Below are 18,381 nucleotides of genomic sequence, written 5' to 3' on the forward strand. Positions count from 1 at the left end.
CTATAAACATGGCCACAAAGGTTAGTACTGCACAATGCTGGGTACATTAATCCAGTCAGGCATTACTCATGTCCTTAGTTTCCAGTCAACAAATATATTCTGAAGAGCCACTGGAGTTACTTAAAGGCTCAAATTTAGGCACATTCTTAAAATCTCTGCTGAACAAGGGCCAAAATGTTCAGTGCCACCATCTGCAGATATCCAAATTGCCTTGGGCAAAATGTTTCCCTTAATATAATCCAAGGTTTTGTTTGTTTGCTTTTTAAGTTGTCTAACTGTTCGGATAGGAGGAAAATGTCCTTTAAATTAAGGAAATTAGCAACAAATATGAATGTTATTATAAATATGGTAATTATAAAAATATGGTAAGAATTATGGGAAAGGAAAAACTGCAAGGAAATGGGGCCTTTATTGAAACTGGTAAACTACTACATATCTACTCTTTGCTGCCCCACCATGTGGCCATGGGCTTACATCTTTCATCAGCCTGCATTAGAGACAGCTAAGAAAGGATTTGGATGGTGACACCTTTATCACTGCAAATCTCAGCTGTTATTAAAAAACCCCAATTAACCACAGCAATGAGAGCTTAAAATTAGCCCAAGAGTAAATTCTCTAAAGTCTTAAAAGCTGACATCTGAAATTCCAGGGTGCTGTATTTAATTCTTCATTGGTGCAGACTATCAAGAACATATGCACTAGTAAGGAAATAAAAACTGTAGGTTTTTTCTTTTCCTATCTCATCCCAGCCTGCTACAGTGAATTTCAGCAACAGCCTAGCTGTCAAGGTTATATCTGCACCATCATTCTGCAAATCCAAACTCACACCCACACAGCACCACTCTGTCTTCGGGACTCCATTTCAACTCATCAAGGAAGCCAAGTCCCACACTCACCTAATGTGGGTGCTGAGTGTTAAAGAATGAACTCCTGCAGCAAAGAGGCAGATTGTGAGTTCTTTGTCTGTTCTGTCTCAGCTTTTTTCATTATTACTGTTTTACTTTGGAAAAGGCAGGAGCAAAACCAAAGCTCTTTTCTAAGCAAATTAACCCACTGTTTTTGTGTACATGTCTTCACAGATTTTCAATAGCTTTCATGAGCTGTGTGCATTAGCTCTGACTATGCCTTCCTGCCTTTGCCTGTACACGTAATGACAGCCAGCCTGAGTGGCTATTACAGTTATCTCACTTTCTGGAGAGGATGGGAGGTAATGATATGTTGCAATATGTGCAATGGGGTATTATAGCTAAATACTCTTTGGAGTGACTGATGAACTCTTTTGCAGTATGCCTGTGATGACAATTCGAGGGGTAGTTATCCTTCTGTGCTTCCTGAATCTCTTGCTCCCAAAGTGAAGCTGGAGCTAAAAGGTGGGGGCTGGATGGGGGTGGTGGTGGAGGAATTGGTGGACAGCCAGCAGAGAGCAGAGAAGCACCTTTGCATGGCTATGAAAACAGAGCTGTGTGTAAACAGACCTGATGCACAGGTGGACTCAGACATGGAACAATGTGACTGACTATAACCACCAGCAGAAGATTTCTGACCACCCCATTGAAATCCGAGTCCATTATGTGATTCTTCAAATAACCCAAGGACAGGTCCTGATGCTGATAATCAGAGAGTGCTGCCCATGGCCATGGTAACAGCTCTGTGGTCTCAAACAAAGCCACTCAGCTTCCCTGCCTCGGGTTCTTATCTGTGAAAGACCATCCTCAGCGATGCAGGCAGGGTGAAAAAGTCAGATCCTGCACGGAAAAATACCTAAGCAAAGGCTGTCTGGATCACAGCTGGACTAGAGGATCTTAAAGGTCCCTTCCCAACCTAAACAATTCCATCATTCCCTGTCTCTCACTTACAATTTTGATTTAACCAGTAGTCACTGGTAGTAGGGTCACAAACCCCTGCTAGTATATCCCACCCCACTGCCTCAGGGGATGCTGAGTGACTGCAAAACAGTTTGAAACATCAACCACAAGGTCAGACCACAGGTCTGTTATCCCAGCCTCCTCCCAGTCTGACTTGCTGTACCCTAAATTAATGACTTGAAGTTAATCATAAATATTATGAATGATTTTTGAGACTTTTGAAATGTCATGCTGACACTTCCCAATCAGTGGGAGCAGTCTCACTGCCTCCAGTGGCTTCTGAGGATCTCAGTTTATATGTTGGGTGAGAAATTAAAAATGGTTCCATCTCCTTCATGCAACTGGGATGCTGCATTCAAATATTTATCACTTCCAAATCAAATGGCATTTTATGATTTAGTGGGGCATTTTTCCATTCATGTTACTATTCCCAAAGTATTCTGGAAAATAGCAAAAACTCAAGGGCAGCTTTTTGAGCTGAACTGGGCAACAGGAGTCCTTGGTATCTGTCTGCAAAGTGTCAATCACCTTTAAATCCCAACCTCACTTAGGACAGTTCTCCTTGAGTAAGTGACAAGGCCAGTCTGGCAAAATGAAATTTTTCAGTAATACATTGACAAACTCAGAACCACAGAGCACCAAATTCCCCCTCAGTCTGGATTTGAATGCATAAATAAATCAGGCTCTTGCATTTATTCTGCTAGAAGATTGTATTATTCCTTTCTGCAATTATGGAAAAATGCAGAGCACAGGCAAGATTTAGTGTCTGAGTTTTTGCTGCAAGACTTATGTCAGTAGAAAGGCATTTGTGCTCTTGGGAATCAAAGTGAGATTCACCCATTTGTGGCAGGTGTTTTAAGCACTCAGCCTAACAATCTACCCACGCATGGCACTACAGCAATTCAACGACTAAATTAAATCTCTGAATATTAAATTAATGATGGAAATCTAAAATATTAATATATTCTAATTGAATATTCTCCGATAAATTATCTAGGCATTCTCAGCAATTTGATTTTACTTTCATTTCTTAAGGAACTTTCAGCTGCATAAATACAGCTATTAAAGCAATTCAAAAAGGGAACATTTTCTGCTCAGACAAGAGAACTCTAAACACAAAGAATCTAAAAATTTCTTTCATATGATTGATTAAATCATAGAGCCCAAGACAGCTGAATCATTAAATGACTACTTTCCTTCAGTCCCTCTGGCTTTAGCAAGGACAATATAAATTCCCTATGGGTCTGAATACAAGGAAATACAATATGTATAATTACAGTATAGGCTTGAATGCTGTTGTAAGAGAATTTTAAATGGAGCATTTATGCTGTAGCTGCACTTTTCAATCCATAATGCTGGATGTGCGTGTGCATGGGAAGCCCATAAAGCACTGGGCATCTGCTTCCTTCGACCCAGATTCCCAAATGGCACACACTGGGGTAGCCCCACCAGCTCTGGCAGAGAGATTTACATCAGGATCTGCCCTTCTCTTTCAGTGAATGCTGGAAACTGAGAATGGCATCATCAGGGAGAATGCAAACAAAGGGATGTCCTTTGAGCAGTACATACAGCATGGAATATGCTCAGGAGCTTGCTTCAGACTGTAGGTTTTAAAGGAATTTCAAATGGACACATCAAGGAAGCAGCACTGTGTCATATTTCACTTTGTCCATTCATTCTGTGAATCATTTGTGAGTCCTGATTTGGTAACACACACACAGAGAGGAGAGATCAATGGCAAAATTGTCAAGACCCAAGACCATGGCAAGATGAACAATTAATGAACCATTTTCCTGCTCATCTTTCCTTCTTTGGCGTCAGCTTGGTTAGTGGTGTGAAATTGCAGTTGAATCAAGAGCTGCCTCAATCTACATCCTTGAACCATATTTCAAAGCAAGGCTGTGACTCTCCAGAGCACCACCACCTGCACAACATCCCATCTCCTCTCCACCCTCTAGGCTTGCTCCTTATCCTGTTCTGAGTGTTACAATAAAGACCAAATCCCCTCATTTCTGAATTTCAACTGATGATGCTCACAGGGCATCACAAAGGTGAGGTACACTGAGAGCCAGAACTAGCAATTTTTTTTCTTTGAGAGTGTGTGTGGTTGGTGAGGCAAAAGAAACAGCTGTTTCTGTGGAGAACAAGGAAGATCTAGGTCTATTTGTAATCAATGCTGTTTGCATCTCTCTCAGGAAAAGTAAGGTCTGATGTCCTTTGGGAAGCATTTGCAAGGCCTTTTCTCAACAAACCTTCTCTCACCACAGACAGATGCCATCTGTCTTGCAGCTGGGAGCTAATGGATTCTGCACTGCCAATTTCACAGCAGTGAGCAATGCTGTGATAGAGGAGGCAAGAGGGATTTCCTACAATAAAACTATTTAAAACAGTGCAAAGGCACACGCTGAAACAGCCATGAGGAGCAAAGGAGATGGCAGCATTGAGGGCTGATGGTCCAAGCTGGCAGGGATTTCACAGCTCAGTGTGCCTTGGGTGTCTCCAGCACCAGGATTTCAGAATTTGGGAGAGCTGTCTCACCCATTTCCTGAGCCAGAGTAGGCTGTGGCTCACAAACAGGCTGTTGAGCTGTTGAGCTGGAGAGCGTGCTATCAACTTATTTAATATTAAATATTCAAAGTCACAGGATAGCTTAAGATGTGCTAAACCCACCCATGAGTCCACCACAGTGTTTTGCAGTCTCTCAGGAGGATCTCTCTGCTCCCTTAAGGCACCCCTTGCTGCTGGAAACCCGACCCGACAACGACACCTCTGCTAAGCAACAACGCAAGAGTCTTCAGGTATATTATATTCTGCCAACTTTCCAAGCCACTTCAGGACTTTCTGATTAAATTTACATAAAATGCATCCTTCCCTCTTGTTCCCTGTTACACACATCAGGTTATTTCTAGTGTTCTTGCGGCTGAGATCACCAGCGCTCGGATATGGGAGCCCATGCTGTGCCTGCAGCATGCAATCAAGGCAGTTTGTGAGAGCACCAAGATCCTGTCTTGGTCATCCTCAGGGGATTTTCATGCTGGTATAATGAGAATGAACAAGTTGTTTATCTTAAGAGATCTAACAGGAAAATAATGCATTTTTTCAGTTTTATGTTTAATAAAGGCAAGGTGGAAAAATTCGGGTCTGTGAAGCGCAAGATGGGAGGCTCTAAGAGCTCTGCAAAGATCCTGGAGATGAACTGAAAGTCTGGAGCCCTCACAAAGGAGAAGAACATCGTTGCAGTGGTTGACAGAGAAGCCCATTATCTAAGCATGTCAAAGATGACCAAAGGCCAATTCTGCACAAGGCTTGTTTTTTAAATTAATTATTTTCATGTGTCCATTGAGATGGACCAAGACTTGCCTTGAAAACTGAGTCAAGATTCCCTTTAGAAGCAGCTGGAGACTGGCTTGTGGATCCAAAACTGAGATTCTTTTTGAAGTTCAAAAGAGGATGAAATACAAGATAAGCTAATAGATAATTAGATAATAGATAATTAAGAATTAGCTACGCATGTAGCTAAAAAGGATGAGTCAGTGAGAAAATAGACAGAGCTCAGCAAGGATGCAACTATTTAATATATTATCTTAGCTGATCAGTGTGCCTGCATGAGTCATTTGCTTGGAGAAGGAGGGGGATTTCATATTGTTTTTGTATTTTTAATAGGCATTTTTATGGACTTCAGTTATAATAATGAGAGTACCTGACAATTAGTAATGAAATTAGCCTCACAACAGTGAAATATTTCACAGCATGCACAATATTATTCCTAGTACAAAGGTGGAAGTGAAGCAGAAGGAAATTAAACTCAAGATTTTCATAAATGTTTCCAAAATAAGCATATATCAATAAATTTTGATAACTGTTTTCTCAGCTCAAAGACAAAAGTAGAATTTACAAAACATTTTTATACACTAACAAATTTTTTTAAGCTTATAAATGTCAGATGTTAATTTAAACTCTTCAAAGAGTAAGTAAACCTTTTCAGCAGCCAAAATTAATTAGAAATTCCTATTATTATTTTTGCAGCTATTATTTTTCTGAAACACATTTTCTAGTTAGTGTGGTTGATGTATATGAACAGACACGGATGTTCCTCAGAAAGAAAAAACCCTGTAATTAACAGAAGGGTTTTTTTGGCAGGGATAATGTTCCTTTTTTCTTTTTTTTCTCTAAAAACTTTTTCATTTAACGTATTTTATCAGAATGAAATGGTTTAATGAGCAGAGAATTACAGTTGATCCCAGCTGAACCAGACAGGGCTGCCTTTCGAGGTATGTGGCTCCCATCAAGCTGCATTCACCTTTGCTATGATTTAAACTTCATTCAGGCACAGCCTTGCTAAAAATACTGACAAGTAACTAATCAACTTCCATAAAATGGAATTTTTACCTTCACAATAGGAAGCAGGAGTAAGAGGGAACCTGAAAGATTTGCCTATGCATTTCAAATTAGTCTGACCTATAAAAACGCAAACAGCAAGTGGTTCTATGAAAATGTACTTCTGGTAGGGCTTTTTGGTTTTTTAGTGATGAGATTTTTCATGCCATCCCTTCCTCTCCTTGGAGTAAGCCAGAACCAAAGTCAGAACTGTGGAGGGACTGGTTTCCTTTAGTTATACCTACAAAATGCAAGCTCAGGCTGGTCTTTCTGAACCAAAAAAGTTCAGTGTCCAAGAACCAGCGGTAGGTTTGAATGTTGTATATAAAATAGCAGAGAAAACAATGACAGACCTGCTTCTGTACAAATGAGAGCTGAGCTGCAACTTCACATGTGCACTTCTGGTTCCAGTTTGTGAGCAGATGGACACAAAAATATTCAGTGCCCAGCGAGCAAAAAGCATGGGAAATCAGATCAAAACTCTTACCTAGATCTAGGAGACAGCAAAATGCTCCAGGGCAATCTGAAGATTATGTGGATGGAAATAATCAGATAGTGCTGGTCTTTGAAGATGTTGATTTGTCCTATTCTGGATAATTAAAGAGCAAAGTCTAACAGAGGGAGCTGCAACTCCTGATAGGAATCACCCAAGCTTCACATTCAGGCATTGGCAAAAGGGCCAGATGCTGCAGAGGAGCAGAAACTCAAACCAAGCCCGAAACATCAGGGGTCTCACGCTTAATCAAGTTGCACTCTTTGTATGATCTTCCCTGTCATTATGATGCTTTCTGTACGTCAGGCGAAGAGGAAAACAGCCCTTTGTAAGCCAGTTTGTTTTTTTAAATTTCCCATCCCATTTTCACTTCATTTTCAGTGTTTCCTCTAGCATCTGTATTCAAAAACTGCAATGGAATATATTGTGGAAAATCTGGGAGTTCTGTATTTCCATAAGCCATGTTATCTTTCCAAGGTTACCGGTAGTCTAAGTGATGAATATAAAATTTTCAGTACCTATATAAAATTTATTATTTGTCATTTCCATTAATATTAGAATTTTGCACAGTTGAGTCCTTCTGTTTCATCTCCAGACTGTAGGGTAAAAAGTGCCATAGAGATTTCAGTCCTTATAAATCAACAAATTTGCCATGGTAAGCTGGTGCCAAGTTGTCCTCTTGCTGTCTAGTCAAAACTCCAATCAGTAGGGAATGGAAGAGAGCACAAGTTCATTTTGCAAGTACTCCCCTTTGTTTTTTCACAGGAATTCAAGATTTAACCTAAATTATTAATTTAGAAAGGCATTTTTGACACATCAGGCTATTCTCCTGTCCAGACTTTTCTTCAGCTTAGTAGGACGACACATTAATGGGTCACTCCACACCCCGCATTGCTGACCACACAAAGACTCTCTGGCTTCCCTCCCTGGATTTCCAGGACAGATATAAGAATATTTGCCACCTGGTACTTCTTAGTCCTTATTGTACTCCCTAATTGCACAGACAAATGACACCAACAGTCCAAGCTTAAACAATCCCTGGCTGAATTGGGAACATGCCCCTTCCTCCCAGACACAGAAACAGGTAATGATGCAACTCATGTGAATCCAGGCACTGCTTCAGAAAGACTAAATGAACTTGCTGAGAAGGGACGCAATGACACACCACTGCTACTTGAAATAACTTTTGAGTTTTTATATTGTTGCCATTTTCTTCCAAGGGAAGAGCTAGCAGCAAATGTCTGCCAAGGAGTTTTACTTTTTTATTTTTTTTTTTTTTTTTTTTTTTACAGCTAATCATTTCACTGCTCCAAAAAACCAAAGCCAGCACCCACAAGAGGAATAGCAACATGTGTTTGTATTTCACTAACACTTATCAACAACAACAATAAATCAACCAAATGTCTCTGCAAAACACTCCTTTCCCCTTCCTTTTCTTTTCCTGTCATCCCATAATCATCACAGAAAACCACATGGGTAAACTTGATCTCAGAGATTATCCTTCTGAAGAAAGAAAGAAGCAACACAGGGGAGGCTGCCGGATCCATCTGCAGCGGCGGCAGGCAGCCAACCTCCCCCGGGCCGCCGCGCATCTGCAGCGGGATGGGCGCGGGAGGGAGGGAGCGATGGCAAGGGAAGGATGCAGCACCCTCGCTGCTGGGTGCCACCCAGCCCAGCTTTTACACCTGCAGCCGCTTTTTGGATGAGAGCGTGGGCAAAGTGCCATCCTGGCAGCGGTGCCAGCGTCTCAGGAGGGACTGGCTGGAAGGAGGCGATTAGGCTGCCGTCAGCTGGGGAGGGAAACTGGGGCGAGGAGCTTTGGAGCAGCATGGAAAAGGCAACCATTCCTGCAGGAGGGAGGGAGAGCAGAGAGCCTGCGCTTTGAGCCAGGCTTCCCAAATCTACTGCTTCACCAGAGCCACCACAAGATCACCATTATTATCAGCACTGTTATCAGTATTTTGTTCTTTAACTCACCCGAACCAGCTGCTGCGGGAAGGGCCCTCTGGAGTTTTCGGGCACGTTGATGGGTGGGATGACCCAGTCCCGCTTCTGCCGCCGCAGCCCGTTGGCACTCTGGTGCTGCCGCCACGGCAGCAGGGTGTCACTCTGCTGCTGCACCAGCTCTCCAGGCAGCGCCTTCCTTCCTTTGGGCTGTTTTGGGAACAAGAAAGCACAGCCAGTTAGCTTCTTCCTCGCTTCTTAGGACCTGTCCCAACAGTAGAGTCAATGGCCACATGGAACAAAGACACAAAGTGTTTACTGGCAGCTCTGCTGCTGCTTCCTTTTCACAGAAACACCGATTCAGAGAATCAGCTAGGTTGGAAAAGACCTTGCAGATCATCAAGTCAAACCTATGACCTAACACCACCTCATCAACTAAAACATTCCCAAATGGAGCTGTCACTCCCAAATCAAGACGCCTCCCAGAAAGTATTTTCTTCATTACACCAGCTGCAAGGAGACACAGCAGAGAACCAGAGTAAAGAACTTGCTGAAAATTTCCCATAAGTGCAATCTACCAGAACACAAAAAGTGGGAGAGGATTCCTTCACAGTCCATGCCAAGGGTCCAGCTATATAATTTGGTATTAAGCATGAGGAGGGCTACAAGAACCTGCAGTTTGTGGCTCTGCAGAAGTATTCTGCCACACGAACCCAACCCCAGCCAGAGGGACAGTCAGCCCCATGGCTGCAAAGGTGCATAAGTTCAGATTCTGAGTGCTTCATAACAAATGATCTTTATATGAGAGCTGGATTTTGAACACAAATCCCAAAATACACACCCCACGCTGCCTGGGAAGTGTAATACATCTCAGGCACAATAAATTTTCATTATTTGGTGTGACTTTGAGTCCTTCTTTGTGATTTTTTTTTTAAACTATGGAATCTCTGAATGGAATACTTTGGTGTTGGAAATGTATCAGTGCTATGAATAAAAATGGAAATGGTGGGACCATGGTTTTGACTTAGAGAGACTGGCTCACTATTAGAAAATTTATGCCCTATAGAATGGATGAATCAATGAAATGTAAATTTAGGAAGGCTCTTCAGAGGTTATGCAGTCCCAAGACTTCAATACTCTGTGGTCTTCTAGGATTCCAGCAATTACTTCTGAAAGTCTGCAGAAAAGATAACTAGCAAGGGCTTTTGTTACCATATGGTGACCCGCACTCCCACCAGAAAATGTTTAAACTTTCATAAATCACAAAGACTGCAAGTCACATTCTTTTCATTTGAGGTAAGATCCAGTGGGAATACTGTTCTCTGAATGTTACAATTTTCAGCTATTTTTCTCCAAAAAACCCACTCACCCCAAACCCAATGCCCCAACACACAAGAGCAATGCAGGAAAAGCTATCAAAGCATTTTCTGAGGCTGCTGCCATTTTAAGCCACATTCACTTTTTGTCTTACTCCAAACATAAAAGCCCAAACACCCTCCAAGCAGTTATCTGTAGGCACTGATTTCAGTGGGAATCATTGCTTCAGGCCTTCTAGTCTGATGTAAATCCATTTATTAGCACTTTTCAATTCCTGATTGGGAGGTACAGAAACAGGCAGTCACCTCCAGACTACACAGTATATGAAAACTAAACAGTAAGTGAAAGCTAAACTGAGATGTGGCTCCAGAGCTGTGTGGACCTCGTCCAGAAAGGCTGGAGATACTGAGAGCAGGGAACAGCAGCAAGGAGCCCATTCTCACAGCTTGGTCATGGCTCTGATCTCTGTTACCTCTGGAGGGCAGACATCCTCTGGCTGCAAGGATTGGAAGCATTTGTGCCAAAATGCAGCTATTTTTGCTGCAAAACGTAAAAACAAGCCTGTTCCAGAGCTGAATTTTCACAGAACAGACAAATATTTTCAGTCACACACGGAGGCACGTTCCTCAGGTCCTGTCTCACACTCATGATGTGGGTTGTGTTCACCTAAGTGCTGTTTCCACACCTTCAAAAAAATCACAGCACCGTGTTCCATATTTAGATGTTGCTCTTAGAACGCTTACTGAAGTGGGCAATAAACAAAGAAACACAGTCATGGTGTGGCAGTGGGAGACTTTCTGGGGATAGTCAGGACACTGGTAGGCACTGCTGACCTCCTCCTTCCCATGGGATATAATGCAATATTCAAAAGAGGTTTCATTTAAAAATTATTTTATTGCCAGAAAGGTATCTTTCCTGAGCACTGATGAAATCAATCATATCTAAAGAAGACACCCAGAAATGCATGACAACATGAAATAGGACTATGAGACATGAGCCACAGAATAGTGGATATCCCCTATTTTTTTTAATTGGCTTGTGATTCTCAAATGGGAATCCTTTGAGAGCAGGTATTTGGATCAGTTTATATAATTGGCAAGTGAGCATGGGGACAGATTATGAAAGGATGGTCAAATAATTTGTGCTCTTCTGAGTTTACACAGTGGAATGAGTCTGAACTAAAGACAGACTTGAGAATTAACACGAGTCCCAAAGCTCCGTGTATACTGAAATAATTAGTGTCAGCTCAGCAAGGCAATACCAGCCTTTTTAGTCTGTATGAAATACTTGCTGGCAGGTGACTAGACAGTGACTAGCTTGCTTGTCACTCTTGATGATGTTTTCCTATATTAGAATAAATCATCAACATGACTCTGAATTTGATATGTAGAATTTCAAAAGCATCTTGCAACAACATTTTTTTTTTCTTTTTTTAAACAACAGCTCTTTTTTATCTTCATTTGTTGACAATGCATTCTCTTGACCTTAATTTCTCTGGTGTTGCTTAAATATGTTGTACATGTTTTCTGCTGCCTAAAAGCTGTGAGACAAATGCAGTAACAAAGTCTGGTGAGTATAAATGCCAGAACTATTCAGATCTCTGACTGAAACATCCCAGAACATATCTGGAACAACAGCATCGTTGAACTGTGAGCCCCAGAAAATTCTCCAGTGTTTTTGGGTTTGCAAGAATCTAAAGTTCAACTCAAAAGTAGAGTATGACCAAATTCAATTAATTCTAAAATACAGCTTCTAATTCTAGTTTTGCTGTGGAACAGTTTTTGCTGCGATAACAACTGCTCCTTTTCTCATGACCTCACTGGCCATATGCTTTATGGAATCTCAGAAACATTTTCAAAATATAAAATATTCCTCTACCTTTTGTAGTGCCACCAGAACACAAACTGTCCATAGTCCTTCAGAAAATCAAGCCAAGCACCTCTAGTGCTGCTGCTTTGGGGTGACTTCCCTCCCACTGTTTTTCTAACTGTCTTATATATGGCACGAAAATGATGGTATACAGCACCAGGCAATCCATGAAACACGTGCCCAGGGGAGAGTGAAATCCACTCTCCATTCCAAAAATTACACGGTGACATTTATAACTCTTTACAACAGGATCAAACTCTAAACATGGAACATGTGAGCACGGTCTTTGGTAATACAAAGATAATTACAGGAGGATATAAAATAGTCAGATAATTCAGTAATTATGCCTGTCAATCACTTTAGGACGCTGATAAGCTAGAGAAATACAGCTGAGCCAAAACAGATGAAAACCTTCAAGATCAAGGGGAAAAAGTAATTACAAAGTGTGGGACAAAGAGAAACAACAGGAGAAGAGCCCATGCTGGGATGTAAACTTGTTAGGAGAGTTTGAATTCAGTAGGATCTAATGCCTTAGTATTTGTATTGGGGCAGAATCTTTCAGAGCCCGCTGGTGAAGCTGAGCAGTCCTGTGCTGGCTGTATTATTTAACACCCAAATTCTGCAAGCCTGGGATTGACACTTGGCTCTGAGTTATCCCATGTCTCTTCCAGTGGGCTTCTGGCCCATAACTGTGACACACATGGACACTGCCAGCGCTGGCAAATCGTAACACAGCACTTGTATCTTCTGCTGATAAACACTTCTTTCTCTGGAATGTACAACTCCAATATTTGTTATGACTAGTTGCAGAGCAGAGGAAGAGCCTCTTGGAGACCATCCTCCCTGCGTTTGATAAGGCAGCTGAAGAGCTGAGGATCAACTGCAGCTCAGAGTGGCAGAATCTGCCCTGCAATTCCCCTTACCACTTTTTTGATTTGGGTTTCTTTTTTTTTTTTTTGCTATTAATTGAAATAAATTTGAAACACATATAGAAGACCATCAGAAACCTTTTACTGAGATAGCAGATCAAGCTTTCAGAAAGCAATGCGAGGTGGGAGGAGGTGCAGCCTCAATCACAATCCCAATTTTTCACAATCTATAAGGATTGTGAAAAGAACTTTCCTCTCCCAGCCTGCTTCACAGAAGGTGTAGGGGTATCATGGAGTCTATGTCAGCAGCTCCAGTGGAATCTCCCAGGAGTCATTTCCAGTCCCTTTTCAGGCTAGAATTGCCTTTAAGGATGGAGAACACAACATTCTGCATTGGGAAGAGGACATGGAGCTAAATCCAAAAGGACTGTCAGAACCCAACACCTTTAAGAAACCTTACTCCCAACTAGTGAGGCTGCAGGGTGCTTCAACTAACTCCATTTACACCCCAGTGCTGAGGGCACAGGGACATTCCTTGTCTGCACCTGGCACTGGGAATAAAGGATAATTTGGAAAAGCCATTTAGTGAGTCTATAATCTCCTGTCAGTGTTGGTCTGTGGCTCGTCAGCCTTTCATTTATGGGGAGGCTCAGACTAAACCCAACCTCTGCTCGTGAAAGAGGCTGAAAGATAATCCTCTGACAGAACAAGACACGTGGGATGCCAGCAGCCCCTCCAGCCCTACCCTGCTCGTGACAAGAAGGCTACGAGCCACTGACTTTTCACTAGCCCACAAATAAAACCAGTGAGTGTGAAGAAACACCAGCTTCCACCTTCCGCTACACTTAGCAGTAGCCAGTCTCGCCAGCTGGCTTGTCTCCCCTCCCAGCCAACCTGCCTTTGATATCCGTCAGCCTCTGGCTACGGAGACATCTGGAAGTTATTATCCAGCAGAGCGTATCACAAACCCATTTACATAATATAATATCATATTTTGTGTTCCTGCTTAGCTGAACATTTTGGATCACTCTAATGTTTGGGTAAATAAGCCACCATTCCCTGCATATAAATAACAAGCGAGTCTTAGGGTACGTTTGTTGGAGATTAATAATTTCATAGGGCTCAACCCGAAAAATGAAATGCTTCGGCACTAAAATATATTATACTTGCATTTGCAATAAAAAGTACCTGCAATTGGAGGAAGGGAATTAAGGCCTTTATTTTCCACGTATCAGAATGATTCATGATTTAACCTGTTTTATTTATATGCCAGTCTTGTTATTTTTGTAGGATCTCTAACACTTCACACTAGACATTTTTCAGAAAAGAAATAATACCTGGGTTGCTCTGCTTCTTCTAGTGTCACTCATAGGGTTTAACTGAGGCAACGTGTTTTTAATATATTTTTGTCAATACAAGGGGATACAAAGCCACCTTTAGTCCATTGCTCAAACATATTTCCCTTCATCTCCTATATCAATATACATTTTGAAAAGTGCTACCATTTTCTACCAGGAAAAAAGAGAATCTATTAAAAAATATTTAATCTGAAGCATTTTTGCTTGTTTCCATGGTAGCTGCAGAAAGGACAGGAGAAAATTATATTTACCAAACAGAAAATAAGACAATGAAAATAGAGCTTAGTTCTTTAACAAAGGGAACATGAGAGTGCTGCAAAATAAACATTTGCATGAATTCTGTTCTAAGGAAACAACATTTTGCTGACATCAGGGACGGCAGTGGAGGACGAATGAACCCTTTTTTCCCAAAATGCACCATTTCTCCAGTTTTTGATCTTTCAGTATAGAGAGATATTCCATTTTGTGTTCTCATAAAGTAGAATGAAAGGGTTGCAGAACAAACAGCAAATTTATTTATTTTACGGTAATTGATTCCTTTTTTATTTAGGTCATTGCTGAATTTGCTGAAGTTGGAGACAGGAAAAAAAAAGTAGTTTTAAAAAGATCAGACTTTTTATTTTAGACTTTAATTTATTATAGTTGTGCTATGTGCAGCTATTATTTAGGAACTGCACAGGTAAGGAATCCATAATCTGTTTTTCTCCTTACCCACCCTCTAGAACTCTGAGATGACTGTCTGTATTAGCTTTATTTACTAATAGTTGTAAGCTGTGGTAAATTTAATCAAAGATAGCTGCATGTCACATCCCATTACCATCACAGCATAAATTGCCATTCATGAATGATTTGTGTCAAAGAGCTCCGAAAACTATTGTTTCAGCAGCAAGATGTTCCAACATACACAGCTCTTCAGCAGGGGCATTAAATTAATGTGTTTGCAGAGAAGCCACTAATTGACAATGAGATGGGATTTTGGCAGTACACTTCCACTTTAAAGATAATGAACAGTGTTCAAATACAGAGAAGAACCCCCTCTGCTCCTAAAACTATACTAATAATTTCTGGTATAAACAGGAATAGAGGGAACCAATCCTGACAGGATATTTCCAGTACCCAAGCAAGCTGTTTGATCATCACGACTTCCAAAAGCAAACAGTGGAATTGCAGCGTTTGTGACCTTTATCAAATCTGGCTACGTACAATCAGGAATGTTATGTTTGGTTAGGAACTCATTAAACAAAATTACCTCTCCATTTATAGAAACCATACAAGTACAGTATAAAACATTTTAATTAAATCAGCTAGTTAAGCAAAAATTCATTACTTTTTGTTTTTATCAGCTAGCAGTGGGACTGCATAGAGCAGTTCGCATTAGAGTCAATTAGTAAGAAAAATTGTCAGATTTGGCAAGTGCATGGGCTTCCAGAACACATCAGCTGACAGGGAAGAAAAAGTTTGACTAAAAGCTAACCAAGTTACTGCCCTCAGAGGAGGAGAATGAGCCACGAAACACACACAAATGCATCAGCCGTGCCAAAACCCCTCGTTCCCGAGGAGTCAGTGTCAAAGCTCTACATGCCCTGTTCCTTGAGAGCTGAAAAATGAGGCATGAATGCAAATTTAAGGTTGTTAGGTATCTGGCTGGCTTTGCAGGCTTTGGAAAATTTTACCCGATAGAACTGATAAAATGTGATCAGCGTGACCGAGGAGTCAAAATGCTCCTTGGTGTTGCAGGGCTGAAATGCAAGAAAAAAGCTGAAGAATAGTATGAGGTAAAACCAGGGAATTTTTAAATGGGGAGAACATGACACACTGGTTTGTGAGTCAGGCAGAAGATCCTTTCTTTGCAAAAGGTGCAGCAGGGCCCTTTGTGGGTTACTGTAATTAAATTCTGAGTTAAGTCTGGACTCCAGAGAAAAGAGATGCACCAGCTCTGGGCATAACCCATGTGGTTACCACAGAACGTTCTCATTTAAAAAAACCCAAGTACATGTTGATCTCTTTGATCTGAAAACCTATCAGGGTTGGTGAGGGCCCCATGGACACAGACTGCAGCTAATGTCCCCGGGGCCAGAACGGGGCTTTTTGGGTGCCTGCTGACCAGGCTGGGACAGGAGATGTTGATTTCCCAGTATAATTTAATTGAAATCAGAAATCTCCTGAGCTCACCCACACCTTCTGTTGGGTAAGTTATCACCAATTTAAGCTGAAATCCAGCCAGTCACCAGAGCGCTTCAATAGGCTTTGCTTTTGTGCTGCAGTCAGGACGGGCGCGGGCAGCGCGCTCACTTCGTTACTGAGCAGACACAAAATGCCCACAGGATCTCTAAGGGATGGGAGTTTCAGCAGGAAAGGAGAGGCAGAGCTGTGCTCAGACTTATTCTGTGGTACCACACGGATGATTAGAGGCATCTCCTGGCCGGCGCACTCTCTCAGGGTTTCGACTGATCTTCCTCTCCCATTCTCTGGAAGAATCACGTACCAAAGCAGGTACCTTAGAAATCCATCTGGCTTTGGTGGAATCTTTTATGGCTCCCACAGGTTTCCAGCATCTGTGATACTTTTCTTGTCATTGTCAGGCTTTGAATATTGCAAGAGCTGTCAATGGACAGAAGATGACATCATCCCCAAAGCACAGCTCTGGATGTACTTCTCCTCCTCATTTTAAGGCTTGAACATCTTATCCCAACAGGAAAAGTTCTGATGAGGTTGTTTCCTTGCAAAGCTCCCCACATCAACTTGACCTTTTCATACTCCCTTTGTAAGATCTAATCTCACAGTGCTTCTCAGGTAGGATTGTTTAGGAAACATCTAAATTACTGTTGTACTCTACCTTCTAGTGTTTGCCAAGAGACACTTCTATCTTCAAGTTAATGTCATTCTCATAATTGGGAGAAGCCATACACAATGGCTTCAGAAGTACAAGCACTTCTCAAGAGTAGGGCTATTAAATCACAAAATACTCATACTTGTTATGTACTGTATACTAGGAATAAAGGTGGTAGATCTTGCCACACACTCTACAGTGAAAACCTCTACTGCAGCTTGGAATTACCTCTCTCATCCTGCACCTAATCTTGAGAAAAATGTATGAAAAATCTGGGCTAGCAATCTGAGTTCTTCCTTCCCAGTAAAATTTCTAAAAAATAATTGAAAACATGGCTCCAAAACACAATTCTTTTGCTTCTAAAACTCAGACTACTAGAAGTGCTCTTCATCACAGAAAGAAGTGGGAGCAAGTCTACCCCTTAAAAGCCTGTGAAAAACTGTAATCTTATTTTATTTCTCTAAAGCCATGAGGTTCAAAAGATACATGAATTAAAATAATCATAATGAATTAAATGTAACAATACTCCTCCTCTTCATAATGTTTGCAAGTAAAAAGATCACAAGAGATTTAAAAGATCACAGGCGCTGCTGCTACTTTAGCACAAAGTAAAGTAATTCAGTCTGGTACTTCTCCTCAGTGCTAGTGTGAGAATTTGCCCTTTCAAGTTATCCTTTGGTTATTTCAAGAGGCTCTTGAGAAAAGACTGTTCTTTTTTTTTTTTTTCCTCCAATTCCAGAGTGCACCTAAGAAATGCTCAAATTTGACCGTGAGGACACATTCAATTTATCTCAATTTGCGAGATGAAACTTAAGCCTGAGTTTAAATGCTTTGCTGGGTGGGGACAGTGTTTGAGATCCCATTCCTTGAGGCCCTCAGGCCACCCTGCCCTGCTGGACACCCATCCCTGGCTGCTGGACATGCCAGAGGGTCACTGCCTCATCCAGCAATCCAGGACCCGGCCTCCAGAGGCTGGGAGGAACCAAAAACCCTCCTTCACACTGAGCTTGCACCTGCCAATCTGCCTCAGCTTGCTGGGCTAAAGGAAAGTTCCTGGACACTCAGAGCCCCTAAAACCAGTTTATTTTAATGGATGTGCCTGTGCAAAGCAATTTTTGTCTGTACTCAAATTCATGTTTACAAGCAGCTGTCATCAGATTATCACAGCAATGAAGGTATTTTTAGGATATCCAGTCCAAAATATTTTTTTGAAGTGGCAGTGAGAATTCAGCAGTTACCAACAAAGAACATGAAATGGGAGGTCAAAAGCTTTGATCTGGCAAGGGCAAGGAACACATCACAGGCAGGAGCACGCAGCAGTCCAAGGGGTTTGTTTTATCAGGAAAAACTTATTTCTGTGTAGGCAGTTCAATCCTTAGGACTTCTTTTTGTTTGAAGAAAGACAGATCTGGAGTGAATTTCACTTACAGATGGTTTTTTGAGCATGGCTTTGAGCCTG

At 41.5% G+C, this 18,381-nt stretch overlaps 1 protein-coding gene across 2 annotated transcripts in view; it reads right to left on the reverse strand.

Annotated features, from left to right (window-relative positions):
• Positions 1-18,381, reverse strand: part of CDH4 (cadherin 4) — a 419,557-nt gene that overhangs the window by 147,058 nt on the left and 254,118 nt on the right. For both annotated transcript variants that reach the window (XM_038159241.1, XM_038159242.1), the window contains one exon: positions 8,713-8,889. In XM_038159241.1, coding sequence (XP_038015169.1) covers positions 8,713-8,889 — 177 coding nt within the window. The remainder of the gene's footprint in view (positions 1-8,712; positions 8,890-18,381) is intronic.

Source organism: Motacilla alba, chromosome 20, assembly GCF_015832195.1.
Source record: "Motacilla alba alba isolate MOTALB_02 chromosome 20, Motacilla_alba_V1.0_pri, whole genome shotgun sequence".
Lineage (NCBI taxonomy): Eukaryota > Metazoa > Chordata > Aves > Passeriformes > Motacillidae > Motacilla > Motacilla alba.